This window comes from Nesoenas mayeri (assembly GCF_963082525.1).
Source record: "Nesoenas mayeri genome assembly, chromosome: 5".
NCBI lineage: Eukaryota > Metazoa > Chordata > Aves > Columbiformes > Columbidae > Nesoenas > Nesoenas mayeri.
In genome coordinates, this window is record NC_137548.1 from 60,937,424 (window position 1) to 60,955,879 (window position 18,456).

The 18,456-nt window shown below is 39.0% G+C and overlaps 1 protein-coding gene across 1 annotated transcript in view; it reads right to left on the reverse strand.

Annotated features, from left to right (window-relative positions):
- Positions 1-18,456, reverse strand: part of KIAA1549L (KIAA1549 like) — a gene marked incomplete at both ends in the record, with an annotated part of 127,852 nt that overhangs the window by 32,072 nt on the left and 77,324 nt on the right. The window contains 3 exons of the mRNA XM_080345220.1: positions 7,659-7,786; positions 11,613-11,803; positions 18,085-18,248. Of these exons, the coding sequence (XP_080201346.1) occupies positions 7,659-7,786; positions 11,613-11,803; positions 18,085-18,248 (483 nt within the window). The remainder of the gene's footprint in view (positions 1-7,658; positions 7,787-11,612; positions 11,804-18,084; positions 18,249-18,456) is intronic.

Below are 18,456 nucleotides of genomic sequence, written 5' to 3' on the forward strand. Positions count from 1 at the left end.
GATGTCCAAATACCAAGAAGCTGTTGCATCCCTTCTCCTTGGCTACCTGTCTCAGCATTCACCTGAGCTAGACATGCTCAAAAACCTTTGCTAGGCATCAACTTGCAAAACATCATTCCTTCCAAACACCCTCTGTGTACCCTGCTTCAAGCAGAAAGCACCGAGAAGTGCAGCTGCATTCCCACTCCAGTATTTCAGAAGAGAGCTCAGCAGTGATCTCTAGGCACCCACAGAGAGCATGACTAGCTACAGATGTGTGGGTTGTCTCCTCAGACCTCATTTCAGGCTCAGAAACCTAGAGTTTTACTTAATTAAACAGAAATCTTCTGGTTCAAAGACTCATTAAAGAAAAATTAAGGATAAAGAGAATCAGGAATAACAGATGACAGCTACTTCTGATGTGGTTCGTTAACGTGATCACATCTTCTGCATCTAGTGTAGTGCTATTGGCATGGAAATAATGGCCAAACAGGACTAGAAATTGGAAAGTCTATTTCACCTTAGCTTAGCATTTGTTCATTAACTGGCATTTATTATATAAAAGGAGTTTTTCCATTGCCCTTTTTTTCACCAATGAGCGATAAAGAGAGTCTGTGATCTGCATTTATTGGCATGCTGCTATAGTTTGCATTGGCAGAGAACCATAAACAAATACTGTGGGGATTTTAATATTTGCTCCTATCCCTCTCTTTCTGAGAGAATTTACAGCAAGCGTTTATAACACGAACAAACCACAGCAACTTCTAAACCTTAAAAAACAAACCAAACAGAAATCCTGACTCCTGAATGTGAATTAATAATGAGGAAATAGTTTACATTTTAGGGAAAATGTCTATATAGAAAAAATTTAAAAAAGAATTCTACATAATTTAAATAATTCCATTTGTCAGGTGACTATCTCCAGAAAGGTATGGACAAGAGCTCTTAGCAATTAAGAAACATACGCTTCTGAATGAGTTTATAAGCTTATAAAGTAAAATACAAGCAAACACATCAGTATTTGAACCTATTCAGGACTGAAATATCTCTCTATAAGATACTGCAGTTCAACAGAAAACATAGACACCATCACACACCCTTTCCAAAATACACCCAACCGTGAGACAGTGTGATTCTAAGTCCTTCATGAACAGCACAAATATTATATTTTCATAGAAGCAGACAGCTTACAGACTAATAGAAAAAGCTCATTATTCCTCCTAGATATTACTTTTTCATATGCAAAGCCTGCTAAATGCCAGGCCATGTCTGAGGCAGCACAGACCTGGGTTTGCCTGGGATCCTGAAATAGGAGTCACCTGAGCAGGTTGTTTGAGATCTCTGATCTGACATTTGCAGGTTTTTTATGAAACGGTATGCATGGGATGTCTACTCTTCTATTAGCTGCTTGTTGCATTCACTTTCTATGAATATACTTGTCCTTATAAGCAGAAGCAAAGATATTTTTCCCTGTGGTTACTTCTCCTCCAATCGTATCTGCTTCATCTGTTTATCAAAGTCTTTCAAAAAGAGACCATGTATTTCATCATGTTTGTATGGAATACATTAGACCTTTTTCTTGGCTGGCAATTCTAGAATACCATCCTAGGCATGTTTAATAATTTAAAAAAAAAAAAATAAGTGACAAGGATGATGACTATACAAATAAGATAGGAAAGCATGAGAACTTACAGAGGAGCTGCTTCTTTAAGAAGATCATGCTCTTTGAGCTTTAAAAAGCTTTGCAGAAATGGTTTTCTGTTGGCGTAATGCTGACGTACTAGTGAAAGATTACAACCATCCAGCCTGCCACTCAATCTGATGGCATGAACATCAACACACGCTTCACACTGTTGCTTGGATGACAACTGCTGTCAGACTCAAGTGGCAGAGTAAAGCTCAACCAGAGGGGAAAGCAGACGTGAACTAAGAAATACTATTGCACAACCACCTGCAGATCCCAGTTCCCCCATGGGTTTGCTGTAACAGGGACCTTAGCAATATAGGATGAGGTATTTTCTTGCCATTAAAAAAGCAGTCAAAAAGATTTTATCAATAAAAAAAGGCCGAGCAGAAAGTATTTTCTATTTATTCTATGCAAGTTCTACCATGCCTGTGAATACAGCATCTGGGTGGCCCCACTCATGCAGTATGGGCAGCTTGGAGGTTCTTATCTCCCATTCACTCTCTGGGAAAAGAGGCAGTGGAGCATCATCACCTTTTGCTTGTGCAGGAGTGTGAAGAGGCTCAGAAATGCGGCTCAGAATGTCACAAAATAGGTTACAATAATTTGCTGCCTCTTGCAAACCAAAACCAGTGGAGAAAGCAGTGGGAACTGGCATTGGCTATATCTGAAGAAATAAAGGGTTCACTGTCACTAGGAGAATGCAGGCAGGGTCACAGCGCTCTCTATATTTAAATTAAACACACAAAAAAGACAGTGGAAAAAATGGAAACAGTAGGGGGAAATATCAGGCTATGTCACACAAGCTGAAATCTTTAGGGGAAAAAAAAATAATAAAAAAGAAAAAAATCCACGTATATTGTTTCTGGGAGGCTCAAGGAGAATACTAACTGGTGCCAGTATGAGTGATCACTGCTGAACAAGTGAATTTTATTAAATGTCTGAAATGACTCCTGAAAAACCTAGGAGTTTACCGTGAGGGTGTAAAGAGTGACATGAAGATCCCCACTGACACTCTTTCTGGGGCAAATGAAGCTCATGCTTCAGGATGGGGGAACAAATGACAACAAGAATAGACTCATCTCTCTACACCATAAATTCTTCCTAGCACCATGATTTCTCAGCCTTTCAGAGACACAGGCATCATGAAAGGGAAACCTCTCAATATCTGTGCATATGCAGCTTCCATACTGGAAAGAGAAAGGCAAGTACCTCTGGAGCAGGGAGATCTGTCTCAATTAGCTGTGGAACCTCTGGAATCAACAGAGAGCCTGCCTGCTTGGGTTACATTAGGAAGCCAGTTTTAAAGGACCAAAATTTAGCAAGATGAAGCCCTTCCCACTGTGAATTGTATTTCATCGCCATCACAGAAAAGGCAGATGAACGGCTGTGGATGTTTGCTAGGGCACACCAGATCCTCCAGCTACCCCTGTGTCAAAGCAGACGGCTACATCGCTGCCACTGGATTCATTTGCTGCTGCCATATTTCATTTGAGTCACTACAGACAACTGCTCAGAAATTCAGAAAAGCTGGCTCTGACGCTGAGCTGCCACATCAGACACTGTGAACACTGGTGGCCCACACTTTTGTAGAATAAAGGAGGCAGTATATTATAGCTTGGCTGAGTTACATCAAAACATTCCTTTGATTTTAGTTAAGCCAATAATACAGCCAAGTTTTCCTCCTCAGTACTTTCTTCTTGCAGACACCTGATTTTCAGATATCTCTACAAAGAATAGATGGAAATAAAAGAATTAAAAATTCATGACAGCTTCTGCCTGGACAGAGAAAATCGTAGTGTTAGAGTCTAATATTTTGAAAAGGAGTGTGGTCCTTGACTGAAGGACTTCCAAAAAGTTACATCTATTTTTAAAGACAATATCCAAATACTTGAAAGATGAGAAGAAGCATTCCAGCTGGGACTCCTAGGCAGAGGAAAGGAAGGTTTCTTACACAAGTTCAACTCTTTGCAAATATTCACCTGTGATGTGTGTCCTTTCGGGATGATGAAGTTCAAGCACAAAACTGGGCTCCACTATATGAGTTGTTCTCAGCCCCAAAGTTATGGAGCAAGTATGGAGTCATGTGCTTTGTTAAGAACTGCTAATAAATGAAAGCTTTTGTTTTTCTCAAAACAAACAAGAAATCATGCCCTATTGATGATACAATAGGAAGGTTGTAAGATCAAGCACTTAAAGGTTACAGAAGAAAAAAATTAAAAAGAAAAAAAATTACCTTGATAACTTTTACTGCCTTCATTTTGTAAGGAGCTGGTGAAAGGAAACTTGGTATTGTAGGCTACTGGCTACTATAGTTCTTTAAGTTATTGTGCATTCAATCACTCACTTCTCTCTGAATGATATGAAGCCTGATAAAACGATAGGTGAAAGTGCTAATATCCTGTTGTTCTTTTCCACACTCATACAAACCCATCTCAGAAATTGCCAGTACCTCTGCTGGCCAATTCATTCATCTCTCAGGCCTTCAACATGTACAATTGGGCACTTTTTAAAAAAGGATCTAATACTTACTTTCCCCACCCCACTACCAAGCGCCCAAAGTAAATGAAAACACAACTTTTAGAAAGGAAACTTCCAAATGAAATACTAATAAATGTTTTCCAAGAAAAGGAAAAAAATGAAATTATCTTACCAAAATTTATCACTATAGTAATCCAAATAGATATTTTATTTGTGTTTTCTGTAGAAATAACGCTCGGCTTAAGAGTTCTCCAGATCCTCCAAAACATCAGGTCCTTAAACCAGGCCTGCCAGTCTATGCTGGTTTCACATTGTTCACTCTCAGCCCCGACACACTCCATTTGGAGTCAATTTTGATACAAGCCATATAGACTTTATGTACTGAGGTAACATCCAGTGCTGTCATTTTCCCATGTAACTAAATGTCAGCAAGAAATAGAATCTAAAATTGGTCTGTAACTATGGCAACTAATGAGCCATTCTAACTTGGAGTCCCCAAATCAAACATGTGACCATCAAGGGATTCATTCCAGTTCTAAGATACTGTTTTTCAGAGAAAATATGCTGCTGCTTTTGTGGACATGTGCATTAGAGGCGTCAGCCTAGAGCCAGGCTAGAGAGCTGGAGCGAGTTCAGATAAACAACAAGAAGAAAAGCAGCTTCTTTCTTAAACTGGAAGGAAAACACAGCCAAGACATTCAATTGATGCTAATCATGCTGGATAAAGATAAAGCCCTGCAAAAAGAACAAAATATCTCAGATAACAATGGTGTTTGTAACCATAGTGCTGGGGAGCAAAGCATAAGCTCTGTGATGAAAAGTAATGAGTGCCATGATTTTTGCTATTTTAATTTCAACTTCAATAGGCATTTGAGATCACACAACTGAAAAGTTAAAACCACATCTGCACATGCCCAGAAAAATAAATGTGGGGCCAGCTCCATAATTCTGGTAAAGCAGAGGCCATTTCATTTCCCATGGCCACATATTCCATCTCAGGAGCTATTCTGAAAGGGTTGTGTCAGGAAACTCTCTTGAAGATATCTTAAAAGATATGCATACAGCTAATAAGTCTCCATCTCTTTACTATGGAATAATATATTTATTCCCTTTCATATCTGTGCCTGGAAAGTCTCAGGTGACCCTTTGTAGGGCCATGGTATTTGAGTGAAGTTCCTCTACGAGTAGCTGAAGCCTCTACCAGAAGGAGGGCTCTGCAGACAAGACATCACATGCACAGGTCCCTTCAAAGCCAGAACAGTGAGATGGAAACAGCCCATCTATTTCACATTTTCTATATATGCTATACTATCACTTTTTAAACAAACAAACCCAGCTTTTCCTTTCTGTCACAGAAGCTCAAGATCCTGCTGCCACGAACAAACGACAAGTAACCATACTATGAATGGATTATACACCAAAGATGTTTTCCTATAAATCATTATTTAGCTCCTTTGCTGCCCCTAACAAGGAGCACCTTGACCATGTTAAATAACAACATAGACTACGTTAAATAATAACGCTATTCAGGCTTTTTTTTTCAGAAGAGAGAAGGTAAAATAAACATGTAAATAAAGCAGTTATTATTTTTCTACATCATTTGAAAAGTGCCCAGTTATTGTTATGAAATAAAGTTGAAGCTAGAATTATAATGAAAATGAGATTTAAAATAAAGGGTCAGTATTCCCTTTTACTACATTGAAAGGTTTCTTTAAGTAGCACGGATATGCTCTAGAAACGCACTACGGTCCAAAACAGATGAGAAGATGTCAGGTGTTAGTCAATTTTTAACAAAGAAACTGGAAGTTCTTACCCATTTTCTTTGAAGATTTAAAACCTAACAAAACAAAACAATACCTTCACTAAATTATTTTGCCTACATGTGTAAACATCACCTGACACTGTTTTTGAATATTGACCTTCCTGGGTAGGGAAGAAAAAAAACCAACACAAATTACAGCTTTTAACATTGGAAACCATAAATGTTGTTGTCTCAGAAAATGAGCTACATTTGAAACAGTGAAAAAAATAATTATGACCTTTGAAACATAGAACAATGAAATACTGTTATGCTGCCTATAAGGAAAAAATGCCTCTTTGAGCAAGACTAGTCAGAATACTTATTATTACAGGTCTGAAGTAATCAGAAAAGTCACAGATCTGTCAGAGGAAGGCAGTACAGGTGACAAACACATAACAACAGAAAATTAACAACTTGACTTCTCTGTGTGAACTTGTAAATGTGCATAAATCTCAATGAAGCTGATTTTAAAATGAAGTGCTACAGTTATATCAATTATACAGTCCCCACAAGATGTGGTGCATTATGGCACATGAATGGAAAGAACAGAAGACACTTAAAAAACACAGTATGACTTTGCTGTACAGAACAGGCCACCTCTGGTGCTTTGTATCTGTTTCTATATCACTCTGTATTCCTGCTAAAGCAGCAAAGCCTTTGTGTGACATTTTGGTATTAAGCATCATGATCATTAAGAGGTGCCACGATGTGATACCAGGGTTGCCATCAGAATGCTCCAGAGAAATTACTCAGGTGATTTACTGGAGGAAGGAGAAGAGATCAACACTAGGATTTTCTCTTTACCCAAGTCCTTCCATCCACACTCACATTTTTAACAAAGAAGAATTATGAGCTTGTGTACACGACAAAATCTGATGACAGCACGTACAATTTAATTACCTCCCTTTAGAGGGAAGTGATCAAATGGTTCAGCCAACGTGTTTTCTATTCACATGTAAAATATAGCTATAGAAGCAAAGCTATAACTCAGGAGAAATAAAGAGAGAGACAGACAAAACAAAAGCAAGGAAGAAAGGGGATTGCATTCTACTCTCTTCAGATGTTCCTGGTACATCTCAAGTCACAAGGTCACCACCATCAACCAAAGGCTGGTAAAAAACATCTAGTGTAACATCCCATGTGCATCAGAAAAAGCTGTCAGTAGGTGTCAATAACAAAAAGGTATGATGAAGATGATAAGAGATGAAAAGTTAAAGCTCTGATGTCTCTCACTTTCTGAAATTAATTTCTACCTAATTAATTCATCTTCATCATATCTGGGCCAGCTCAGCAACAGCAGTAATGGAAATTAATATCTTAGGGCTCTACGCAAAAAAAAAGAAACCCCTTAAAAATACTTCAGCAGTAATGGAAATGAGTATCTTAGGGCTCTACACAGAAAAAGGAAAAGCTGTAAACCCTATCCACCTACTACACAGCATCATGTCTTCATTACTTTACTAGTACTGAAAAAGAACAAAAAAGAAGAAAAAAAAAAAGAAAGAAAGAAACTTTGCAAAGGCCCACACAAAGCGTAAACATCACACTGTTTTGTGCAAGGTTGAGAAAAGGTTGCAGCAATAAAGGGAAAATAAAAAAGCTACAAACAGAAAATGCCCAAGTACTGCTGAAGGCATAGGAAGATGATGGTGCCTGCGTGGGTACAGCTACAAGGGCGATCACAAGCAGTTTTCATCAAGAAACACTTCTCACCGTTTCTTTTCCTTCCTTCGTCTTTTGTCACTTTTTGCGGTGCCATTACTTTCTGGAGGGAGCTCCGGCCGGAGCTGGGCTTTCCCGACCCGTTGCTGATGATGGAGCCATTCTGACTCGGGGACCGGCTGCAAGTAACCATAGCAACAAGGGAGGCTGTGAGCTCTTCCTGATAAACCTCCTTTCAAGGTTATTCCATTCACACAGTTTGCATCACTGAGTTTTCAAGTCTGATTTTGTACCAAAAGGAGAATATAAATTGCACACAGAAACACAGTAAAGGCAGGAACAGGGTGATGGTTGGAGAACACAACTTCTCAATTAGCTCAGGGCTGATGGGCGTCTTAGCAGCATGGAAAGCAAACAACATCAAAATGCACAACCCACACAATGACAGAAGCAGCACTGCAAAGGACAAAAAAATCCTGTTATTCATTCAGTGTCATTTATACAGCTAAAATAAAGCAGCCCTTTGTTTTTATATATATGGCTAAAGTAATTCCTTTATTATTTATCCTGCATTTACACTCAACTGTTTTGTCAGCCACAATGCAAAATTCACTCACTTTGCATGTACGCACACACAACATGATGAGAAAATTCTCCTTTTCCTTTTTGTCCATAACCTGGCTTAACCAGCACCATTATTTGCTGAAACTCTTAAGAAAATGCTTGTTTTACTCAGCCATTGCATATCCTTGCCCTGAAACTGGTCCCTGAGGGAGGAGGGCAGAGTAGAACCCCTGTGAGTGTTCAGTCCCAACAAGGAGCAATAAATAAGTGAGCAGTGTAACTCCAGGCTGCACTGGGAGCAAGCTCTTCTTTTTGGGGTGGGTAAATTACTCAAATCCTAATGCACAAGTTGGGAAAAACAGACCAAAGTAGAAAACGTTAAATTTGGTGTTACTTCACATCCAGACACGGTGTCAGGTTGTTTCTACACGTGAAACTTGCCACAATAGGAATGCAAACCATCTACAGGACCTGTACAGTTGCTTATGCACCTATCTGCAAGTTATCAATAAATTGTCATGGCAAACAACACCATAATGTAAAGAGCTTACATCAGAGGGACAAAGGGGGAAAAAAAAGACTTAGTCACAAGGACTTCCATTTACAGAGAACAAAAATCAAATCAAGTTCTACTCCTGTCACAATGGCTTTATATCCAGAAACCAATACTGAAGCAAAACAACTGTAAAAAGCATTCCAAAAATTTTTGCAAATACTGTATTTCAAGATTGAAACATTCATTTACCTGCAGTTCTGACCACCCTGTCTGGTATAAGCAGAAAGCATCTACTGTGGTCAGAACAGGAAGGGAGAAGTTCTAAGAAAGGTAATTCTTATGGACTCTGTTTTGAAAATTGCTTAGGTGGAAATATATATATATATATATATATAAAATATATAAAAAATATATATATATAAAATATATATAAAAATAAAAATATATATAAAATAATATATACAATAATCTCAGTCCAGTAAAAAAAATTAATACAGGGACAGATCAACACCTGAAGGAAATATGTTCCACTTGGGAACAAGGAAAAGAAGCAAGCATGGATAACTTGCACCGTGATTTCTGCTGCCTCTAATCTAAACATTCATCCTTTTAAGTGGTCATCATATTATTAACTGTGAAGTTTCCTCCAGTGGTAATATCAGAAAAGATATTCTGATCAATTACCAGTCACTTCATAGCAGTCTGATTTAAATCGACCTTTCCAGGCTGCAAAGTAGCCTGGATGAAAGAACAAATATGTAAAGGTCAAGAAATATTTCTTCATCTTCAGAAGCTATTAAATTCCATCCCCAGGCACAGCTCCTGGGAATGAAAAAAGACTAAAATTCTTCATGTTCTCACTTACTCAAGTAATCACCCTGAAGGATGCAAAACTAACTCTTAGTTATTTGCATAGAAAGGCACCAAGGTTCAAGACATTTGATAATAATTTTCCTGTGAATTTCTGGATGAAGATGGTTTATTGACATTTGTTTAAAACTGTGCAGATTAAATAGAGGGGGGATTTCTGCACTCATCCAAATGACTGAGTGAAGTGCTTCATCGCTTTTGTTAGAGGATTAATTAATATGGGTGGTTTGCATTTTTTGTGTGTATTTAGACATGGCTTTCAGGATGCTTCAAAACATTTTAAAGAACAGTTCCAGCAAAGACTTAACCTGTGGTAGCCCAGCACCAGCAACCACAGCCAGTGTCGTGGTCATCTTCCATTTGTCATTTCATCAGAGGATGGAAGACTCCACAAGGGAAAAATGCTGTTTGGTTCACACGGACTATATAACCTGATTCCAATTTTTCAAGTGATTTATGGTGTGAACAACACATTGCTGAGAGTAAAGGGCATAATAACAGTTTATGCCCAAAGCAGCGAAGAAATCTCAGGAACCAGGGGAGTTTTCAGCTGACTTACTCTCCTCTGTCTATTGGTACTCCCTGCGGACAGCTCTCTCTGTATTCCAGGTGATTTACTACACCACCAGAGAAGTATGCCAAACCAGACACCAGCTCAGGATCCTCCTGTTTCCAGTTTTCTGTAGGGAAAACCTCAACTTCTGTCCAATGGAGAGGTGTATCCCCAGGAAGAGCAGCAGCACCAGGTTCTCCAGCCCTGTGCCACGTGGGGTGACATCTTCCAGTGCGGGACCTCCTGTGGCTGCAGATCCCTTCAGTGCATCCTGTCACTGCCTACAGCAATATTGTGCAGAGTCTTCCAAGCTTTTCCACCACTCCAAAGGTGCAAATATCACTGTGCATTGACAAGTACAAGACAACGTGACAACTATGAATATTTGATTTTCTATAGAATTTCTCTTCACTATCCAGATACTTAGCTTTTATGCCATCAAGTTCCTTCAGGAAGCAAGGACTGAACTAGACAGTGAGCCAGACTCTCAGGACATTGAACTAGACAACAGCTGTTATCTCTATTCAGGCTGTTAACTGAACAGTTTTATTTTCCTCTGCTCCCTTCAGTATCATTCTTTAGCAATAAAGAATTAATGATCTTCCACTCTAAATTAATTTCAAGGAGAATGGATCAAGGAAAAATGGACTTGATACATGCAAAACAGCTAAGATGAAGGGATAATCTGCTTTCCTTCCCTGAGATGAACAAGAGAAGAAATAATGACATTCAGATATTCTGATGATAATTGAGGGTAGTAGACGTGAGGTAAAATCTCCTAATGGGAAAGGTAGCAAAGTACAGATTGCCTGAAGAGGCTGTGATCATCCCACCACCAGAAGAGTTCAAAAAAAGGTAGATAAAGTTGAGTTAGTGGTGTATTTGACCCTGCAGTGGATAAGAGGAAGAGCCAGATAGCTTCCTGGGGACCTTCTCATCGGTGACCCTACAACCATGTAGACTTACTATGAAGAAACTGCAAACCAGAGACAGTTTACCCTAGACACTGATGTTATCTAGTCTATTCTTACACTCTCAAACATTTTGTCCTGCTGTAGATGCTTTGGATCTAGAGGTTTTCCATAGCACCGTGTATGTTTATGGTTTTCCCTTCTGCTAATGAAGACATTGGGTCCAATTCTGGAGTGACAGTCTGTAAGTGGAGCTTCCAGTGGCTGAGGTCCCATCTTTTGGTTCATTTGAGAAGTGATCAGTGTTCACACTCCAGATCCCATGTTTCATTTGGGTTCATCCCTTGTAACAAAACCAGCATTCATAGGAGAGCCTTTTACTCATAGGCCTTTTACTTCACAGATTGCACATGTGTAGAGGAAGTCTTCACTTTATCTTGTATTTTGCAGCAATCTTACACATCCAGTGCAGATGAGTGTTATGCCAAGAATATACCATGGAGGAACCATCTGCCACATGCAGAGCTGAGGTGCCAAACCTTACAGGTTTTTCCTAAGCAACCAGCAGTGCGCACCCCATTCCACCCCTCTGGAAACATGCCAGTTCCTACCTTTTCCTTGTTTCATTGGACTGGGCAGTTTTGATCGTGCTCCCATCCTGAGTAATTTCTCTCTCCTGGGGAGCAGGAGCATCTCTAACTGGAAGTGGAAGTACAACAGTCTCCTGAGTTACAGGTAAAACCTCATCTTCAGCCCCCTGCTGACCTAGGTGTTGCTTGGCATAGTCAAAGCCTTGTACTGGCTGCAAAAAAAGTGAGAGAAAAAAAAGAGATTTCCAGCATGTGTCATATATTGAAGTGGAAATTTTATATTAACAAAGTTTTCCACTACCCCTTAACTTCTTTAATTACATAAACAACGGGTAAAAAATATGCAGATTGCCATTTGAACGCCCAACAAAGCAATTTTCTGATGAGACCTCCATTCCACATATTTCAAACATGATTAGTTGGTATAATGTTGATCTTGGCTAACCTTTCTTACTCTGCCATAGCACCCCCAGAAATTCCTTTAATGGACAATGAATACATGGAGGAATAAAACAGGAGGAAGAAAAATAAGCCCATACTGAAAACAGAAAACTTTCTATATAAAACAAGTCTTGTGTTTCCGAAGAGGGTGGTGGGAGTAATTTATTCCAAATCAAGAAAAAAGCAAAAAAAGGCACACATAAAAGTTTCATGGGCGACATTTTCCAGAAAAATATCTTTTTCAGATCAGTGAAATTTTATTTCCCCTGGCTTGCCAGTTGCCTACTGGGAAGGTTGTTATTGACTTCACTTGTTCCTCTTGGGAAGTAGCATTTGCAAGATCCTTACAGCAAGGCAGCCCAGGGCCATGTGGTGCCCAGGCTCTCCTGCCCCGAAGTCTGCACACGCTTTCCCTGCTGCCTCTGCAAGGAGCAAGCAGAACTGACACATGGCTTCTGGGTAAAGCACCCACTGAAAGGTCGATTCTCTTAACAGAAAACTAAAGCATTTAAGTAAAACTTCAGTTTACTAACTGAATTTTCCATTAAAAAAAAAAAAAAACAAAAACAAAAACAAAACAAAAAAAACTCGCAGAAATTCTTGACCATGTCCATAAAAAAAAATATATATAACACAAAAAATGTTCTTGCTACACTAAATTGAATTAATTGACCAAAAACTGGAAAGATGCTCTTCCTGAAGTAGAATGACTATTAACAGAATGCTAAAAAAGGACCATAAAATACACCATAGGTGATTTTAACCCTCAAACATATTTCAGGAAACACATCATAGACAGATAGTACCTGAATAGTCTCTCTTGAGTTCCTGTCATGTTGCCATTGAATATTTTAGTTCCAGAAGAAAAACAGCTGGATGAAAAAAAAATCTGCTGATGGCACAGGAAAAGGATGAGCTCTGCAAAATACATTTTCTCTTGTTCTGTCTCTTCCTAAATCTGGGCTATAGCTATAAATACAAATAAATTTCATAGACAATCTCAGTCCAAAAAAAAAAAGGGGCTGTTTTCTGTTTGTTAAACCAAAACAAAACATGCTTTTTGTTTATGGGGATCTACATTGCATTCCTAATCTCCTGTTTGAACTGAAGCTGATGATTTGTAATGTGCTCATGTACTTCAATATTCCTCTGGTAAGTGCATTAAGGAGACATTAACTGGGCTAATGCTGATTTGGGAGAGCAGGCGTCTCTGCACATTACCACAATAGAACTTGCAATATATCAGAAAAATTCCAATTCACCATCACCACCCCATGGCAAGTCATGACGATATTGCCCTTACAGCCTTCTGCTTGCCCTCCTCCCAAGGCAGGGTACCACAAAAGCATCCACCGAATTAGCTGTGAAGGGAGGAAATTAAGAAAGGGAAGGGAATGAAGAAAGGGGAAACAGAAGCTCTGAGAAGGACAGCTAGGAAGAACTACTGCACACCATCCTAGACAGTAATATTTTTAACCAAAATAATATTTTCCAACCTTGTTATCTATATTAACTGTTAGTCAAGACCATGCTAGTTATTCTGCAAAAAAGGCAACAAAAGGGAATAGCTAATTAAATCGGCTCCATGTCTTTGAAAGAGAAGTTACAACTTATACTTCATACCTTATTTAAAAAAGAATAATAATAAAAACCAAACAAAACTAAACCAGAAGCAGCAAAACATGAGCATTTCTACAGAAATCTGCAGAGTCCCAGCCTGGATCTGCCAATGGAAGACAAAGGAGAAAATGAAGAATTATTTTAATCTGAGTTGTACTTACCACCATGTCTAGCAACAAATTGCATTAAAAGAAGAGCTGAAAAAGCCATCCTCATCAGCAGACATATTGTGTTAAATAAAATTTGATCCTGGAACCCTGCTCTGTAAAAGCCCACAGGAGCAGATGGCTTTACCACCCCTGAAGGGAACTGGCAAGACTAAATCATGATCAGGCACTGCTGAAGCACTGCAGGCAGAGATGTCCAATATGGCCACAATACTGAGAAAGACCGAGGGACTGAGATTTGAATGTTGCTTAGGAAATAATAAATGAATTATGAGACCATTAAATTACATTGTCTGGCAAAGGGCAGACTGAATCCAGGGAGTTGTTTCTGGGACGTTTTTCCTTGTAATGATCACAAAAAAGAACAAGAAAAAAAAGAAGGGTGATTGTCCCCCCCCCCCCTACATATATACCAGGTACACAGTTTCTCTAATCTTCTTTTTTTTTTCCTGCCCTTTATCAAATTGATAGAGGTTGTTTTCTCATGGCCTGCAGTATTTGCGTTTGTTTCTGGGTCTTAGACTGTAGATCTTATCTTTGTTTACCTAAAGCTTATTCTTTCCTGCTCTAAAAGAAAGGTGACAAATCAGATTACAGCCTTAAAAAAAAGCATGCTGTGAATTAGAAATCAAGAGAGGTAAAAGCTAACATCTACCCAAAACCTCAAAGTTAAAACAGTTGCTCAAAATAAAATCAGCATTGAAAGAACATTAAAATAAATTCCCATCAGAATTCCACCAATTCAAATTTATACTACTTTTAATTTGGCAACTGGAGAGACAATTGAAAAAACATGGTAACAGTCCTTTTTCCCTGCAACTCAGTCTAGATGTCCCTGACTGCTAAGGCAATTCAGAACAGCAACACAGTTCCTTAGGAAGATACTACGAACTGCACTCCATATGAGAGGTCATTTTTTAAACTTCATTTATTTAGCCTTCAGTCTATTACAACAATAAAAGTCATTCCTAAATTACCAATCACAGGCAGCAATCCTGCTGTTCTGCTACATCACTTCCCCCAGCTACAGAAGGATATTTAGCGCTAAATGTTCCGTTCATTCATTACCCCTCCATGCTGCGTTCACGCTTCCAATGCTGCTGGCGGGGGACACGGCAGCAGCTCCTGCTCCCCCGGGAGCCATCGGGCTGCAGCGAGGAACAGGCAGCTCCACTCCGACAGCCCCTTGAAACAGGACTTTTGAAATCCAGACACATAAAACGGCACCACTGAAAACAAAACCAGCTGAAACTCAAGGTTGCGGGTATCCCGTAATAGTCTCTTTTCCACTCTATACAGTTTGCTGGGTATGCAGAAGGTATCAAAAAGCTGCTCCGGTGATCGAACAACAAATCTCATATGCACAGAAACAAAATATTGAAGCTGCTGCTTAAACTAAAAAAAAAAAATCACTCTGCTGTGACTCCACTTACAGAACAGATTCAGCATTAATCAAGCAGTCTCAGGCACTTTTCTAAGCCATGAAATGTAATATACTCATTTTAAATGCGATATAGATATGTGTTGATCAGCTATTTGTATTGCCAAACTGCGTGACAAGTAGCAAATACAGTTTTAGTAATTACCACTATTCCTGATATTTCTTACACTGGATTTAAAAAATAAAACTAAAACTGTTCCTTTCAAAATGACCTTATTTCATTATCTTCCCAAAATTCATGTCTTGGTCTTATTCTAATTAAAGACGTTGAAATCAGGAATGTTAAAACCAGTTTATTCCCAAGCCTGCTGCAGAATTTATCTTCCACAGTCCATAAAGCAGTGTATACCCTAAACTAGACCTGGCTGAACCATTTTGATGGAGCCATCATTGTGAAACTAAGCAGAAATCAATTGAGCTTTCATTTTTAAATGCTTATTTTTTTTATATAATGAATTCAATTGAATTTTATGGAGTCTCAAAAAATACCAAAAAGGGGAAATGCACTCTAGAAGTGAACTCGTGCATTCCAGCTGCAAATGTGAGCAAGTCTGCAGGAAAATCTCCTGAAACAAGTGTAGTGCAGATGCTTGGAGCTCAGCACTAATTATTTTGCTCTGCACATCCAGCTCCTGTCTGACCACATTGACTGCTGATGCAAACATAATCCCACTGAATAGATTTCAACCTGACCACATGTTTTACTGCCTGATTGAAACTGGTTTCTCAGGAGAAGTAAAAATTCAACTTTCTCTTCCTTTTTGGAATGACAATTATGGATTAAAATACTAAAATACTTTCAAGTTTTTTTCTTTGCTGTACCTTCAACCAGCAGTGTTGTGGGGCTTTTTTCAAATAGCAACTTTTTCCAGCTGTAAAGTATCCCATAACAATGTCCAGCTCAAAACAATGCACAGATTTAGTCTCATTTTGTCCCTTAGCTAGGACTAAGATTACATACAAGAAGAATCAAATGGTGCATAGTATTTGCAACAGTCTGTAATAAAGCATGATTTGCACTTCAGAGGTTCCAATATATGATATCAGTGAAGTGGTATTAATTTTTGTTTGTGTTTGTTATTCTGCTTGTTTCTCTTTTGCAAATAACAGTAGATAAATAGATGGGCATACTGAAAACAAAATGGAAATGTCTTTTTCGCATCATTTTTGATACAAATGTCTTTTTTCCAGCTGGCACCAGCTGCACCCATCTGCAACTAACCTCAGATGAGGAGAAAAGAGCTGTCATATGCAGCATGCCTTCCTTCAACTCTCCCTCCAATCTACATTTTTCAGCAGAAGAAACAGAGCTGAAATCACAATAATCCTGCTGTCTGCAGCATTAAGAAATGAAAGAAAAAAATGTATCATTTCAATCCCATGCCAATGGAGAAGAACAAAGCCAGCTCGAAGGGCGAAGGAACAGTATGACTTACACATGGGTTCTATAGGCTAAAAACTCTTAACTTTGGGTGGCCCTGTTTAAGAGCCATTTCATAGCAGTATTGGGAAGGCAGATGATGCCAGGAAGTCAGCAAAAAGACTCCTTAACACTGTTCTGAAAGTGTTAAAAAGCCAGCACTTTGCAGCGCTGGATGCTCATTCTTCTAATCATGTGTGCGCATGACTCGCACTTCTTGGAGTTTTATTACACGCATCAATTGCACATTCGTTTATTTCTACCATTTAGTTCATGCGTTAAACATAAATTATTTACATAATCCCGCCTTTTGCCAAAAGTCCATCTTTGGTATTCAAGGGTCTTCACCAGGGGTCTCTAGTGGCCCCCGATGGTCTTTGCAGCCTGGTTGGCTTCTTGACCTAATTTCTTGAGCATGCATGTTTTCTTTTTGTGCTACTACACAGCAAAAGTCACGTAGCTCTTTCTTCATTTAGTGGAACATTCTGCTTTCCTAGCTTGCAAACCAAGGACATCCCGCTTTGCCTCAAGTCCAATCTCTATATAGATATTGTTTCTGTATTAAGTTCCTGTTAAATGTCTTTTTACATTAGACCTAGGGGTTTCTAAAAGACTTTTGTTCCTCTTATCACAGACTTTTTTCACTATGGAAACAAATCAGTATTCTGTAGCATTTTTCTGTTAGAGACAGAGAAGGAAACTGGAAACACTTGATTTGAGGTAAAAAAAAAAACAACCAACAACTTGTAACTGATATGGGTTAGTAACTTCAAGGAAAATATAATTGTTTGAGCCCAGCGAACAACACCCACAAATAAATTAGAAAGTTCAAAATCTCTAAAAGAAAAATAGCAGTGGGAGAAATTTTCTGGAAAAAAAAAAAAAAAATAATGTATTTTCGGGATTAGCAGCTGGGTTAAGAACTTCTGGTTTGGACCAGGTCTGAACCGCTGCAAAGCCCAGAGCTTCAGCCATGGCCACCTGGAGCAGGTAGGAGCAGCTCAGGCTATGTGTTTCAGAATGAGGTCCTACAGCAGATGTGCTGCTGGCAAGACCTAAGGGTGATAGTCCCTTTCCCCAATTTCATGAAGGAAACAACTACCCTGAGTAAATCCTACTCAGCCCTAATGGCTCAGTGCCTTACATGATTGTGTAATGATTATTCAGTCACTGCTACCTACGCGGCAAGGGAGGAGCTGCAAAGGAAGTTGATGAGCCCTAAGTAAAACAGAAAGGTAATTGCTGTGACCAGTGGTATCAAGGACAGAGAAGAAGCGCGAAGATCCAGCCTGTGAATAATAACCATTTCAATTCCAAACATCCTTCAACTACATCTAGCAGAGAAACACAGTTAAAACCTCAGAAAGCAAATGAATATCTTGGGTCTGGAGATGGGTCACTCACTTTAGCTCTCTGAGGCAGGTTCATCATGGTGTCTGGTTTGAAGTCATTCTTGTTCTTTCTACAGAGAACTGCTGTGATGATGATGATGATAACTGTAACCACAGCAATGGGAGCAAGCACCGCTGCAATGATCCACAGGTTGTTTGGGGGGTTCTTCACCACAGCTACAGAAAATTGCAAACCAACATTGATAAGTTTTACTGTGCAAAGACAAAATTTAAATTGCTTCCAACACAGTCTTCAACTGCCTCAATATAACAGTTAGTATCAAAGGATGTTAGTAATTTAGTTGTACCTTCATATTCCTTAAGTGAAAAAAATGAATCAGCAACACTGTTCAATTCACAAATCCCTGGGCTCTATTCTCTTATT